The following is a 16,191-nucleotide window of genomic DNA, read 5'->3' on the forward strand; positions in this document are numbered from 1 at the left end:
TGTCTGTCATACAAAGTGAAGTCAGAAAGAAAAAAACAAATACTGCATGCTGACACATATTATGGAACGTAACAAAAAAATATGTTTCTGATGAACCTAGATTCAGGATAGGAACAAAGACACAGATGTAGAGAATGGACTTGAGGACATGGGGAGGGGGAAGATTAAGCTGGGATGAAGTGAGAAAGTGGCATGGACTTTTGTATACTACCAAATGTAAAGTAGATATCTAGTGGGAAGCAGCCGCATAGCACAGCGAGATCAGCTCAGTGTTTTGTGACCACCTAGAGTGGTGGGATAGGGAGGATGGGAGGGAGATGCAAGAGAGAGGAGTTATGGGGATATATGTATATGTATAGCTGATTCATTTTGTTATAAAGCAGAATCTAAGACACCATTGTAAAGCAGTTATTTACTTACTCCAGTAAAGCTGTTAAATTTTTTAAAAAAATAGAATGATGCTTCCTGGCCTATGCCATTTTGATGTAAAAGTTGTTGATTAATAAGTTTCAATTACTTGATTAAGCATTTGGTTTCAAACTTTGCTTTTAGTGCTCAGGGGCTATCTCCAGGAAACTTTTCAGTTCATTATAAGTTCAAAAGTCTGCCTGGTTGTACCTTCTTATGCTACAATAAATACATTTTTGTCTTGTCTCATCATCTTTGGTGTGTAACTTTTTGTAACAGAGTTTTGAAATCATATTTTATGGCAGTGAAGCTGCTAGGGGAAATTCATGGATTTAACAATCCTATCTAACATCTCCTGTCATGTGGGACTGTCCCCAGGACAGGACAGATCAGTGAATGTGAACTGTTTCAGTTTGGCTCAACTGTCAGGCTAAAGAATTTTCCATTACATGGATGGATGGTGAGATCAACTGAGTTTAGAACCATTCAATTTATTCTGTGGCAGCAGCAAAAGAGAACGCAATAGCGACCAGAACTGAATTTGAGTTAAGTTCTGATGAAGTAGCCATGCTGAGATCATAAATTGTTATTACTCAATTCATTATTTAAGGAGCTTTCAGCATTTATGCTTGTGAGCTGTCTTTTGTGTCTGCCTCCACTGTAGATTTTGGCCACATTGAAGTGGTGGTTATAGCTTCATGTAGAGGCCAGTTGATAGTATATGCAGCTTCCCGGTTTCCTAGTATATTCATTTTTCCTCTCCTGCAAGGTCAATGAATAAGATCAGGAAAGGTCTGGAATTCACTTTTAAGTGCTCTGCTAGACTTCTTTCAATTCTGACAGTCTGCTGACACAGAAGTTGGGATATACACAAGAATAAACTGATTGAAAGAAAATATAAATAAGTCTATGCACCACCAAAATACTTGCAGAAGAACTCAAATTTTCTACAAATTATCTGAAAATACATAGGTTTATGTGTACATAAACAGAGCTTTAAACTTGTTGTATAGTCAGGAAAAGCTATGAAAAGAACTGGCAACTCCTTTTAACGAAAAGAATTTCTTACAGCGGAAAATGGAGTTTATCATTCCAGAGGACAATAAATTGTGATAAATTATAGTTAGGTTAACTTGACATTCTACAAAGAATCTTGTTTAAGGTAAAATGCATGAATTTAAAATTATACTAATACAAAAGAACAAAACTTTTATTTTACAGAATTAGATCATATTTGAAGAATACGTTGCATGGATATGTGAAATTTATTTTAACTGTTGGCATTTTTGTCATATAATACTAGATTACTTCTATAAATTTTTATAATAATCCCATACTGTCTAAAATGTCACATTAAGCCTCTAAAATATCAGTGTCATATAAGCAATAGATATATAATGAATATTTTCATTGATGATGGAAATATGCCTTCCAAACAGGAATTTCCATTTCTTTTATGTGCAGATTTAGTGAACACACCTTATATATCAATAAGATTTCCCTATTTAATTTAATTAATTAAGGGCTCCCTTTTATTTTATAAAATGAGAATAATTGCCTCTAATTATCATTTTCAATGATATTAGTCTCCTAAAAATGCTTAACTTATTGAAATCCTATCAGTCTTCACAAAGTATATATAAATAAGCAGAAAACATTATCATCTCCATTTTATAAATAAAAACTGTAGCTAAGCATGAGAAAGTATTTATAATGAACTTTTTCAAGGCTTTTAGCCTACTCACAGTTCTTAGATTTTAAATAACCCAGATTTTAGAATTTGAAGGATCCTTAAAAAGTACCTCTTCTGAATGCCTCATTTTATGCATTAAGACACAAACTGGGCGAGATGAAATACCTTGCTCAGTGTCATAGAGCTAGTATAATACGAGACAAGATATTTCTTATGCTTCACAAATATGACCGTAATTTCTATTTTCAAGAATATTGTTAGTTATCATTTTCCAACTGAACTTTAAAAAGAGTATAGCACCTTACATTCTTTTGCAAGTCTATTCTATTATAGATTACCAAATGTGGTGGTGATCTTGCGTATCCTGGTTGTACCCACAAAGATTTCTGGATTGCTTGCATTGCTGAAGCATGTAATAATATTTGAGATATAAAATATATAACCCATGTCGCTTTGTTGCATTTGAAGAAGACAAATAAGGATGTAAGGTTTCCCTTTGAGATAATTTATGAAATTTTATATTGCATAAATGTATATTTTCATGTTTTTCCTGAATATTTTATAAAGCACCATCAACAACCTTCCATTATACCTTCTTCAACATATAGGATATATAAGGGGAAGATAGTATACCTTTTTTGCACATAAACCAAAAAAACAATGATGCCTTAAAAGAACTTAAGCCCTTATTCCCTATCTAGTAACACTCAATCTAGGGTATCACATCATCTCTATTATGTTGATATGAATCGAAACAATAGATCTTCTGTCAAATGTACTAATATACCAAACCTAAAGCATTGCATTACTTCAAAAGGAAGCAGATATTAGAACTAAGACTGCAGCACCTATATGACTCATTTAATCAGTGACTCCATGATGTCTTTATAAGAAGTAATATCTTGGTCCCCAAAACAATACCAACAACAGGTAGAAAAATTTTAGGAAAAAACATTTAAATACTTCAAAATATCATCCTGAAAATACTTAAGAATTGTTTTATTATGTAAAAAAATAGATATTTTTTATTACTAAGGATATTCCAATCACAAACATTTTCTTGCACACACCATATTCATAGAGGCATCTCTATATTTTGTACAGTTATTTATCCAAATATCAAAGACTTTCTCATATGCACACTCACCTGATCAGAAAAGAAGTCACTGTGCTCTTCCAGGTATTTACTGAAAGGGTTGGGTTCATAGACTTCCTCCTCTTTTCTCAGTAATATTTTGGATTTTACAGGTACGGGGCGAATTACTCCAGGCTTTGTCTTCATGAATATCAAATTTTTAAAAAATAAAGGAAAAAATACTATTAAAATGAATACATAGGTATATTAAGTCATTCATATATTCTCACAGCAATTTTTTTTATTTTAAAATGATTTTATAAGTACATAAAAACAGCTAGAAATCAAATGATTTTTAACTAATGTAACTAGTTTTAGTTACCTGTTACAGCACAATCAACTCATTAAGATCTACTATTATGACGTTCAAAATGCAAAAACATCTTCCTTTATCTAGTCAAACATGTTCCTATATCCTTGCCAGTGTATTCAGTCAATAAGTATTTCATTTGACAAATATTTATTGAGAGCATCCTCGGTGCCAGACAGCGTACTCATTTGGGGCATGATAGGATAGACGAATCTAGTACAATCCAGCAAGCCCAGAACAACTTTCTTTTTCTGGAAACCCTAAAATCCCAGAAGTCATGTTCAGACTGTGTATGATGAAACCAAGGGTGGCTTTCTGACACAAGGGACGGGGGACTGGGTAGCAAACAGATGTTCTCTTCCATGAATATGGAACACTGCTTTAAACTGCTCTGCGGCCATGCTGGGAGACTGACATTATAATACGTGGATTTGGGAGCTATGGGAAAGACTTAATCTGCCATAAAAGCAGATCTGATGAGATCAAGAAAAATACAGCAAAGTGTATGGAGAAGAGACACACTTGAGGGCTTTCCAGAATTGAATTCCAAAACATTCCTGGGACCCAGCTGAATTTCTTCTCTGAGGCTTCCTAAGATTTTCCTTTTTTTTACACAAAATTCCCTTTTTTTTTTCCAACTCAGTTTGACTTCTATAACTTGCAATCAAAAGAGTTTGAGTGAATAGACCAGTCATTTCAGATTCGTGGATTTGTACCCAATGTCAGTCTGACGAGAGAGAGAGAGAGAGAGAGAGAGAAGAATCTAGTTTGGGGCAATTTCAAAATGATGTTTCACAAACACCAAAATCTCGTTACACTGTAAAATGTCACAACATGATTGATAAGTTTACAAAAAAAATCCCAAACAAGAACTCAGTAAAAAGTTGTGATGCTTTTTCTGTTTGAGCATTTTGCTGTAATCATTCTTCTCAAGCCCATTTCCTTTCAGAAAATAGTAAATTAGCTCTCCTCAGTCTGTGCTGATGCTCTCGAATTAAGCCTTAAGGGAGGACATCTATCTCTCTGCCCTATAAGCCACCCGTTATGTTTTGAGTCTTGAAGAAATGCCACTCTGCAATATTTTTTTCAACCCATATTTTCCCAGCTGGCTTTCTTATCTATGCCAACTGGAGGAATAAAGATTGAGAAAAAAATCTCTATCTTCCCCAGGCAGGGAAACATCTCCCACTTAAGAAACTCTGTGTTCTCTCCAGGGGAAAAGATGAGCAAGTAACAACGAGTTATGCATGACGTCACACAGTTGAGTATACATATGAGAGTAATATCCTCCAATGAACTCAGCACGAGAGCAAAGCTCAAGCAGGTGCTGATTTCTACAGCCACCTGCCGTAGGGAGACGCCTGATACCTGGGTCATGATCCGAAACTGTCCAGATTTCCTGTCTCTCTTTTCCACGTGACTTCCTGTTTCATTTCTCCTTCCTGCTGCTCCTACTCTTGTACCTTCTCTCCTGCTTCTTTGGGAAGCAGGCAATCAGTACAACTCCGGTACTCAGGGCTTACCGGGTTCTAAAACCAACACGGAAGTTTAGACACTAAACTTGGCGGCACCAGCCAAAAGATGAAAGCAGAGGGAAGAAATCTGACCAGAAGCACTTGATATGCTGTGAGAATCCCCCTGCCAGAGAAACTTGATGCCCTGGTTCCTGCATTGCTAGCAGGTGGATGTTCTGGGTCATCCTGGCCTGGAAACTTCCACTCAGATCATCTCTCTCGGGATCATCATCCTCCAGGGTGAATCCAGAAAAGACAGTCCTCTGGTTGGCTGGATATCAAGTAGCTTTAATATCAGAATCAGTTACTGACCCTTCATGCTTATTTCTCTGCCAGGTTTGATGCTTTTTTTGCTATGAATTTCCTGGATTTGATAGTTGTCTGGCAATTGAACAAGGATTCTTTCCCTATTTCCTCTATTTCCACCTACTCTTTTCTTGGACTCTGTGTTCCTAGGCTTTGGTCTGCCTGAAATCTCTGAATTTCCCTCATTCTAGTTTGCTTATTTGGTCTCAATACAGTTGCCCCAATTCTTCCATTATATTCATTACCTCTTTCCTTAGTCCTGTTTTTATTCCTGCACCATAACTTGCTGTCACTTACCAGCCAGCATTTCATGGACAGGGAAGCCAACTCCAGGCAAAGGAAGACTAAACATAGTTTGCCTTTGACATTGTTCACACTTCCTGCCCTATAACCTTTTTTTTTTTTTTTTTTTCCGGTATGCGGGCCTCTCACTGCTGTGGCCTCTCCCGTTGCGGAGCACAGGCTCCGGACGCACAGGCCCAGCAGCCATGGCTCACGGGTCCAGCCGCTCCGCGACATGTGGGATCTTCCCGGACCGGGGCACGAACCCATGTCCCCTGCATCGGCAGGCGGACTCTCAACCACTGCGCCACCAGGGAAGCCCTGCCCTATAACCTTTAACCATACCCTTCACACCTAACTGTGTGTCGGCCTTTGGTCAAATTGAAACTCAAACCTTGTTGGCCCAATTCTGAGCCTCATGTACTCTCCATAAACCATGGTACACTGATCAATCCTGTATATGGCAGCCTCTGCACCTTGCTCATACCATTCCACATGCTTTGAAACCAGCCTCAAAACACTTGAGGATTCATTGCAGATAATGACATCATCATTATCCCATAGACCCAGATTCCATATCTTACAGGCACTATATTCAATATTTTAAATTGATTATCTCATCAATTCCTTATCAACAACCCTGTGAGAGACTTAGAATCAGTCACATGCCAAAGCCATACAGTTAATATGTGAACAAGTCAAGGTTTAATCCAGGTCTAGTCTGATCATAAACCCAGGGTTTTAATTACTCTGATGTCTACTCCAGAGATAGAGACAGGGAGAGAAACAGCATAGAGAGAAACTTAACATGATTTTTAAACACCCACCTCTCTATAACCTCCTCTGGGCAATCACTAACAAAGTCCTAGTATTTTTATGTTTTTGATTCCTTCTAAATCCATTGCTTCTGTTTTATTTCCACTGCCAATTGCCACATTCATGACTTAGGCCATGGTTAACTCATTACATGTCATTTTACTGTTCTTTTCACTAGTCTTAGTAAATCCAGTTTTTCTTACCTTAAGCAGGGCACAAACACTACATTTAGCCTCCTAAAGGATTCTGTAGTTTGCACAGCCAGACATCAAAATTTATACTGATATTTCTCTGGACTTGGTATAAAATCCAGTCTCAAGAAGCAGCATGATATTGGTGGGGGGAAAGTATAAGGACATAGATTTTGATTTTTGCAATAGTGTTAATAGACTGTATGACCTTGGAAGAAAGCCATTCGACCTGTCTGGACCATCAACTAAAGGATCCTAATCCTCCTGCATGATTAGGTCCTTTAATAATGAATAATGGCACATTTGATTATTTACATTCCTGCCTCCTCAAGAACCACACCACACAAAGTTATTGCATAAGTCTTAGAACAGACTGTCCTTTATCAATTCCTAATCTATGCTGCCTCCTTGCTCATAGTCACCTGGTATCTTCAGACTCTAAGTAGACTGGTTCGCTAATTCTGGCAAACCTAATTTGCTAAGTCTGCATCCAAACAAAAACAAAGGAAATTAGATTAACAAGTGAGAAGACTCTAAAAAGGTGAACTACTCTAAGACGATCATTGCCAGCAACATGACAACTAAACTCACCCGAGGAGGCCCTTCCTTCATTTTTTAGCTGCTAAAGAATCGAAAGATCCAGCTAGACTCGTGAGTGATACAAACAAATGTCATTCTTACAATGCCAGGGAAAGCAACACCATAATTTTCGTTCCAGCCTACGTGGAGAAATAAAAACAGGTAATGACTCCCATAGTCAGCAAAAGGAGCACAGAAAGAACAACAAGAAGGTTCTCCAAATAGCAAATTTCAATGTATTGTGATGAACCTCCTGAGAACTGATTTACACTGGATGTAAGACTTTTCCCCCCTCTTTTGGAGTTTTATTTTGAAAAAAAAAAAGGTTAATCTTTCATTCTTGCTAGTAAAATATTTCCCCCACCTTTAGAAAAAAAGCATTATCATTGCAGAAAAGGGTAGGCAGATGTTTTATTTTTAACTGGAACCAGAATACTGTGATTCTGATAACAGAATACTGTGATTCTGTTATTGTAAGTTTTAAAATCTGAGAACCTCATTAGAGCCAGGAGTACATATGGGCTTTTATTGGATGCGGAGTCTGCCTGTTTATATTCTTCTTGACACAATTCCAAGAGTGCTAGATCCCAACAGTCATGGACAACTCTGCTCTCCATTTGCTTTGATGAGAAGAGTAGTTCGCACAATACTGATAAAGTCTTTTTTTAAAAACTGAAGTATAGTTGATTTACAATGTTGTGTTAATTTCAGGTGTAAAGCAAAGTGATTCAGTTATACATATATATGTATATGTTGCTATACATATATATGTATACATATATGTATTCATATATATACATGTATGTATGCATGTATTCTTGACATATACGTATGTATGACATATATGTATGTATTCTTGACATTTTTGAAGTGCCTTAAAGACAAAGCAACCATTGTCTTGGAGCTCTGAAGCATTCCTCTATCAGACCATCTGTCAGATGCTCTCTGCAGGCATTTTGCCAAGTGAGACCTATTCTATGTCAGTAACTGTAGTGTCTACCCAGATGAATAAGACATAACACTTGTACTCAGAGGGCTCACAATTCAGGTGAGTTAAGCACAGAACAATCACTGAGTAAATCAAGCCATGTCACAGGACTCCAGTCAAAGCACTCTAATTCCTCATCTTCTCACTTAGAGTAAAAACCCAAACCCTTACAATGCCTGCAGGATGATGCCTACAAGGCTCCATATGACCTAATCTTTCACTCTCCAACCAGCTTCTCCCTTTCCAATCTTGTCTCCTGCTACTGCCCCTCTCTCTCCCTCACTCTCCGCTCTGGCACACACCGTGTTCCCTACTCTGGGAGTGTGAACTTGCTCTTTGTATTGTCTGGAACTCTCTTCTCCCTTTCCAGGACTCTCTCTTTCAATTTTTCAAGTCTCTGCTCAAATGCCACCTTATTAGCAGACAGGTTTTCTCTAATGACCCATGTAAAATATCAATCCCCACCTCCTCTTACTCACCCTATTTTTTTTCCATAGTACTTAACACAATCTGAACTCAGTTTATGTTTATTTTCTTCCTTCCTCCACTAGAATGTATTTAAGATCTGTGAGACCAGAGATCATTGTTTTGTTCACTGTTATCTCTCCAAAACCTAGAATTGTGCTGGGAACCTAATAGATGCTAAATAGATATTTGAAGGATGAATAAACTAATTGACAGGCAGAAGTTCAATATGCTGGCTATGATCCAGTATGGGTCTCCCCTTATTTTTCCTGGACTGACTTTTTGATTACAGTATAACCAGGAAGAAGGAACTTCGCCAGATAGAAGATCTACATGCCTTTCACCCCTAGGGGACCAGAAGAATGAATGTGAGTTGGTGAGCTCCACCCTCAGAGATAAGAAAGAGTAGAAAGCCGAAGTTATCATCTCCAATGATACAGGAAGTCAAGACCAGAGACCAGAGGCCACATCTTTAAGGACTTTGCAAGATTTTAACTTTATTTTTAAAAAATCATTTCTTTTTCCCCCTGTTTGATTGCAGTGAGAAGCAATAAGTCTTAACATGGAAGAAAATGATATAATCTTTGGAGAATTCAAGAGTGGGTGGAACTTGGGAGATCACATCTAACTCTATTATTAGCCTTAAGGGAGAAAAAGTCCAAGAGATACAGTATGTGGAGTCCCGGGGCCTGGGGGCAGGTTTTAATGGCCTGTAGGGCACTGATCCCACTATTCATTTGTGTTTATAATTCATCAAGTATACACTTATCCTTGAATATTGCTACTCGGGCACTGTGAAAATAGATATTGTTTCTGTCCTTTGGAACTTATAATCATAATTCTATGACAACAAGTTGGTACTGCCTCTGGCTGGAGACCAAAGTTGAAAATTAACTGTCAACACTGACCTAGAGAATCCATTATATGGATAATGCCTTCTTAGAACCACGTCTTTCATAAATTAACTCCAACTAGTGGACTAGTGTTTTTAATTGCCTTTGACTGAAGTAGTAAGCTCTAGAGTCATGTGATGAGAAAAGAAAAGAAATAAAGAATAGGATCCCAGTTTTCAAGGGTTTATTTCTATCTTTTTGAAGAAATAAGATGTGTAAAAAAAAAGCAAGAAAGTAATAAAACACATAATATAGAAAATTCTGTGAGTCTGACTAATTTGATGGATCCAAGGAGTTTGTGAAAGTACCATCGCTGCTTCTTTTCGCCATTTGCTTCTGTCTTGTCTATATTCTCCAGTGTTATTTTTTTTTCTTTAGAATTTCTGTGGCAACAAGCTCAGAGAAACTCAAAAACATTCTCCTAGTCAAGACTGTTGACAAAAGCAATATTTTCTAAATTATTTAGCGGATTCACTCACAATTAATAAAAATTTATTAACTCTAATTCTTTTTTTTAATAAAAATATTATATGCTTGAAGCAAATACTTAAGCTTTTTTTTTTCCCCTCAAAGAAACATTTCAAAACACTATAGTACAGAGTAAAGCTTCCAAGATTAGGGAGGAGGGGGCAGACAGTTTTTAATACCACCCATTAGGTGTGAGACTGTTGACACATGGTAGATATCTAGACTTCAGGATTTTTTCCAACAGAATAATGGAAATAACAATCAATGCCATACTAACTCACAACATGATTGTGTGAATCTAAGGAGATCATATACGTGACAGAAATTTGTAAAGAAAAAATATCGTAAAAGGAACTTGAAAGGAAAAAAAAAACCTTTCCTTTTTCCTGTTTTTGCAGTTTGTATTATATAATACAGAGTATTGATACAAAATGATCTAGACTACCCAGGAAAATACTTAACTGATGAGCTTTTTCCAAAAATATATTTTATAATTACTATGATAGCTGTATTAAAATAAACGTATGCAGGATTTCAATAATTATAAACCACAGCTCACAACTCCAAAAATATTTTTTGGAATGTACACAACACAGATTGGCCAGTTTAAAATATTTCAACAGTTAAAAGAAAATAGCATGACTCAGACCTGAAGAGGCATACGTGATAAATACTGTAGCACTTGAGCTTGTAGTGTCAAGGAAAATTAGTCAAGGACAAACCACCTTCAAGCTTGAAGAAGACATTAGTTCTATGCAAAAGCTTTCAGGGCTGCATTTTCTGAACAACAGAGACCTCAAGGGCCCTTAGAAAGATCAGTCATGTACCACTAAAACAGGACACATCAGTTGGCTTTCAGAACTGGGAACAAAATATCTGCAAGGTTAAGCGCCTCTTCTGTACAGTGTTCCAGTAAGCTCCATTTTGCTTTTACCTATATATAACCATGTGGTTTATTTTTTAAATCTATTGTTTTGTACTCTCTAAATTCAGTATTCCATCTTGGGCAACAATGAGCATTTTGTAATGGCATGAAATTTCAAAAGCAAAAGCCAAATGTCTCCTAAACCAGGTTCCCTTACCTATTGCCAAGGAAGACCAGTGTTTACCCATTTTATAAAGCCTAACCTGTTTTCCTACCCAGAGAAAAGAGACCCCACCAGCCTCTGTTAATATTATGATGAGTCAGCTCAGCAATTAGGAAAGCTTTGTGAAGGTTCAGCCTAGATCCGGGATCTTCCTTTCCTTTTGTTCCCTTTCTGATGCCAGGGGATGCACTATCCACAGGTGTGAAGCCTCAGGACCCTAACTGATCCTACTCAGCCCCTTCTCTTCAGAAAATGATCACATGTGCCGGTGGAAGTCACACTTCCGCAGAGGCCCTATTTCCCAACTCCTTCATCAGCCTTTTTTATTCCCCTTGAATTATTTAAAATCAATAATGATTCCTTTTGAAAGTCACGCGGAATAAAGATGACCACGAACACTGTGATCTTAGTTGATCTACTCAAACTCTGTGACCCTCTGTTTCTTTATCTGTAAAAAATGGCCACTCGTTAAATCTCAGAGATAATATTTCAGAGACTTTATATGCAATAATAACACCCCCCACCCCATATGTACAGGGCTACATTGGCAACTTTACGTTTTATGATATGTGAGCCTTACAAAAACGCTTTCAGGTTGACAGGGTAGTTGTCCCAACCTCCATTTTTTCTAGATGTGTATTTTAAACATCCTCATCTCTAAGTCCTTCCCAGTTTTGATGTACTGCATTACTGTTTAATAGAAGAAGAGAAACTGAGGCACAAAATGGTGAACTAGTTTCATAAGGACCCCCAAAACACTTCTCTCTGAGCCTAATGCTACATAATTTGGTTTTCAGAGTAAACGGTGGAAATATTTTAAGAGTAATGGGCAAGGTCATATTTCTTTTTTTCCTTCCAGTGTTGAATGGGTACAGTTGCAATGTAAACAAGCAAATAGCTAAGCCACATTAAAAAGAAAAAATATGAAAACATGATATATTCTTAAAAAGCCAAAGCTCAAAAGCAAAATGGCTTCTGTGTTAAGCTTGTGCTATCATAGCAATTCAACATTTATTTTCACTTCAATTTATTACATTTCTCCCCTAAAATAGGAATCAAATAATTTTAATTGCTTACTTTATGCAAAACATACAATATTTACTTACATAATTTAACTATAATCTATCATGTGTTCCCCAAAATCTTGTATTTATGTGCTATATACATGTACACACACATATAAACAGAAAGCAATATGTATATGTGTGTGTGTGCTATCAGAATTACCTGTCATATGGCATCTATATGTATAGTATATGTTATAAGCACACACACATACTGTGTGTGTATATATACATATTTGTTTTTCAAAGGCATTCTTATTTACTGAAATTACTCAGAACTTAACCCTGAAGAGAGTTCATCATGGCAAATATTGGAAATCCATTCATAAAAATATAATTCATTCATAAATTACAATGCTTAAGAGTGAAAATATTACAAATCCTTAAAAAAGCAAATCCATATAGCATCCCTTGCATGCAATTACTTCTACTCTATTCTATATTCACAGAATGTAAATACAGGGTTAATATCATGAAGTAGAAGTCAGTGATTGAATTGAATAATTACATCCATGCAAGAGATGTTCTTTTTGTGTGTGATAGCCTGCTTGATAATAATCCCTTCACAAACCTACCTAGATCTCAAGTGAATTTTGGGATTAAAACTTAATTTAAAACTTGGTTAAGAAATTCCTTGAACTCTCTAGAGAAAATGTCTAAAGTAAATGCAAAAATAATATCATCAAAGTCAGTCAAAGGAACACTTCATATTTTTCTCAGAACACAAACATCAAATTCATAGAATTATTTGGCCAAAAAAGTTCACTTATTACATTTACAATGGGTCATTTATACTATGTCTTAATTTATGAAATCATTATCTATATTTGCTTCTTTGAAATAGTTTCTTAAAATATTGTCAAGAACTGATATTTATCTATCTATATATATGTATATGTCATTCTGATAATATATATTCACACACCTTCAACATCTAAAATCTGTTGTATCTATGTTGAGTATACAAAATATTTCTTAATTTTCACACATTACTCTCAAGAAAAAAGTACATATATCATTATTTTAAATATTAAAATAGTTGTAACAATAGTTCCATACTAAAGTCGGAAACTGTTCAACTTCACAATGTTATTGTACCTCTTATTTCCATGGCAACTCCTTTGCTCCCCTGAACTAGTAACCATGGACTCACTGCCTTAGAGAGGCTTGGACAGAGTGTAATCGTTGTTCATTTAGAAGATTGAAACCCAGTCTTCCAGATTCTTGACTTCTCCACTATCAGCCCAGTAGTTAGCGTTAGAGCAAGAAGTAAAAGATGGGTCTCCTGGCCCCGTTCCAGCATTCTTTCAACTATCCTATACTGCTGCCCACTATTCTAAATCAACTGACACTAAAATAACACTTCACACACACATACATGCACACACACGCAAACACACCCCATATACACACTGCATGTATAAACACCAACATGCCTAAGCCATTTGCTTCAATCATGCTATTTTAAGAGTCAAACTACACTTTTTATGATTTCCCAGCACTACAAATAGAAATATCATTGTCATTTTGGCATGATAATGACAAGATGACTTGTTGGCTATGGATGTAGGACACAGAAATAATTGCTTAAAATAGGGGGAAAATCAGTATTAAACTGATTTTGTCTTCTTAATGTCTTACAGTGCTTTACTAGATCTTTTCATTCGATTTTACTGAAGGTGTTTATAATTAATTATAAACAATAAAAATTAAAAGATAATAAAGAAAATATTTAATAATATCTAGGTAACATATCATGGTTCCAATTTGCTCATCACTGTAACAATAATACAAAACACTGTTAGAAAAAGTAATTTTCCTACTTAATCAAATTTTTATCTATAAATAACAGATTCTAGAGCCTATATCTGTGTTGTCCTACACAGTAGCCACCAGCCCCCTTGTTGGGCCCTTGAAATGTGGCTAGCCTGAATTGAGGTATGCTGTAAATACATAGCAGATTTCAAAGACTTTACCCCCAAAATAAGAATGTAAAATAATCTCAATTTTATACTGATTATATATTGAAATGATAATATGTATATAAATAAAATATATTATTGAAATTAATGTGACCTATTTCTTTTTACTTTTTTAATGTGGCTCTTAGAAAATTTTAAATTACAAATGTGGCTTGTATTTGAGGTTCACACTATATTTCTATTGTTCGTCCCTGGTCTAGATCATCCACATGCTAATCTTCCTGTCTGAAATATCTCATTTCCTCAATTGCAGAACCTATTCTACATGATCAAAGGCTACGTTATCCTTGAACCCTTTTCTGATCTCTCCCATCCAGAAGTGAGTCCTTGTCTCTAACCTCCATCTGCATCTTCCTTCTGGCCTTGCCCATTCTATCCTAATACCACTACTAGGATGCAAGTTACTGGCAAATAAGTTCTATATATGTTTTTATGTATGTCTGTGACTTGCAAAACAACCACATGGAGCTTTAGTAAAGCATCGGTGAACTTTTACTAGACAAGTAAGCAAATAAACTTATATACAGTCAATTTGTTCTCAGTTCACATTTGTTCATATAAAGCTGTCTTAAAAGATCAGAATTTTCTAAAGTACCAGGTCTATGTCTAGTAAGAGGATACGTACCAGCTGACTCTCAGATACCGTAGAAGATGGCGAGGCGAGGTTTGCCTGCAAAATTAAAAACGTAGTGTTTATTTAGTGAAATTCATAATTTAGTAAGATAATATATCTATGTTTTCAAGTATTCTGAAGTTTTTTTATTGCTAAAATAATACATGTCCCTTGTAGAATTTTGACAGGTATTAAGTAAAAGAAAAAATATCATTATGCAACCAAAAAATTATTTTTTTTACATTTTTTGTACACTGCCTTACAATATTTCTCCTACACATTTTTATTCAGCTCACATAATAGTAAACATGATGTTTTCTATGTTGCTTTTCCTTAACATCTTAACACAAGTACTAGCATAAGACATCAAAAATTCTTCAAGGTGTTGTAATATGTCATGCTCTATATACTCCGTATTTTACTCAAACTTACCAACATTGTTAGCTACTTATATTTATGTACAGCAAAATGAAACAAATAACAGATTTTTTCATTAAATTACTCATATTAGAAAATAAAGTTTTCATGAAAAAAATTTTTAATTCCTTTAAATTAAAGAGGAGGCTAATATTGTTTCATCATCCTTGGTTCCTGAATTTCACTCCTTTCTTCTGGATTTAGTTTCCTTCTTGCTGAAGTAAATGCTCTGGTAGTTTTTTCAGAACTTCCTGTCTTGGGCTTTGTCTGAAAATGTTTTTATGTTGTTCTCATCCTGAATGAGAGTGTACTTGGACATAGAATTCTAAGGTAATAGTTATTATTTCCCAGCATTCTGAGGACTGCCCACTTGCTCTGACTTCTGTTACTGCTGTCAATGTAAACGTCATAACTTGGATCATCCGTCTTCACATCTGCTTAGTGTTTAAGATTTTTCTCCATGACATTCTGTAATTCCACCATGATGTGTCTGGGCATGGACTTCTTTTTATGGATCCTTTTTGGGGGCTTGGTGTAGTCCTTCATTCTGAGAATACATATCTTTCTTCATTTCTGGAAAATCCTCCAGGAATTACTTCAAATATTGCATCTCTCCCATTATATCTAATCTCTTCTTTGGAGCTTTGATTAAATATATGTTGGGTCTTCTGAATCCATTCTCCATCTCTATAAAATTCCCTGTCATATTTTTTATCTCTTTATGCTGCATTCCTGATCGTTTCCACATATAAGCCTGACGGCTGACACATTTTTCTTCAGCAGTATATTAATACATTTAACATGGCCATTGAATTTTATATTTTAATGACATTATTTTTAACTTCTAGAAGTTCAATTTGGTTCTTTATCAAATGTTCTTTATGGTATCTGTAATTCCTTTTAACTATTTCAACATTTTATTATATTTATAAATTCATTCCAGATTTTCCTATAATCTCTCTTGGCTAAATCCCTTGTT

General features: G+C 35.6%; 1 protein-coding gene across 13 annotated transcripts in view; it reads right to left on the reverse strand.

Moving 5' to 3' along the window:
- Window positions 1-16,191, reverse strand: part of MLIP (muscular LMNA interacting protein) — a 301,391-nt gene that overhangs the window by 91,235 nt on the left and 193,965 nt on the right. For all 13 annotated transcript variants that reach the window (XR_009542909.1, XM_060162533.1, XM_060162528.1 and 10 more), the window contains 2 exons: window positions 14,808-14,852; window positions 3,249-3,377 (listed from right to left, as the gene is read on the reverse strand). Coding sequence is in view for 12 of the 13 variants with exons in the window: in XM_060162533.1 (XP_060018516.1) it covers window positions 3,249-3,377; window positions 14,808-14,852 (174 nt within the window). In the remaining variant the exon portion in view is untranslated. The remainder of the gene's footprint in view (window positions 1-3,248; window positions 3,378-14,807; window positions 14,853-16,191) is intronic.

The sequence above is a fragment of the Lagenorhynchus albirostris genome, chromosome 10 (genome assembly GCF_949774975.1).
Source record: "Lagenorhynchus albirostris chromosome 10, mLagAlb1.1, whole genome shotgun sequence".
Lineage (NCBI taxonomy): Eukaryota > Metazoa > Chordata > Mammalia > Artiodactyla > Delphinidae > Lagenorhynchus > Lagenorhynchus albirostris.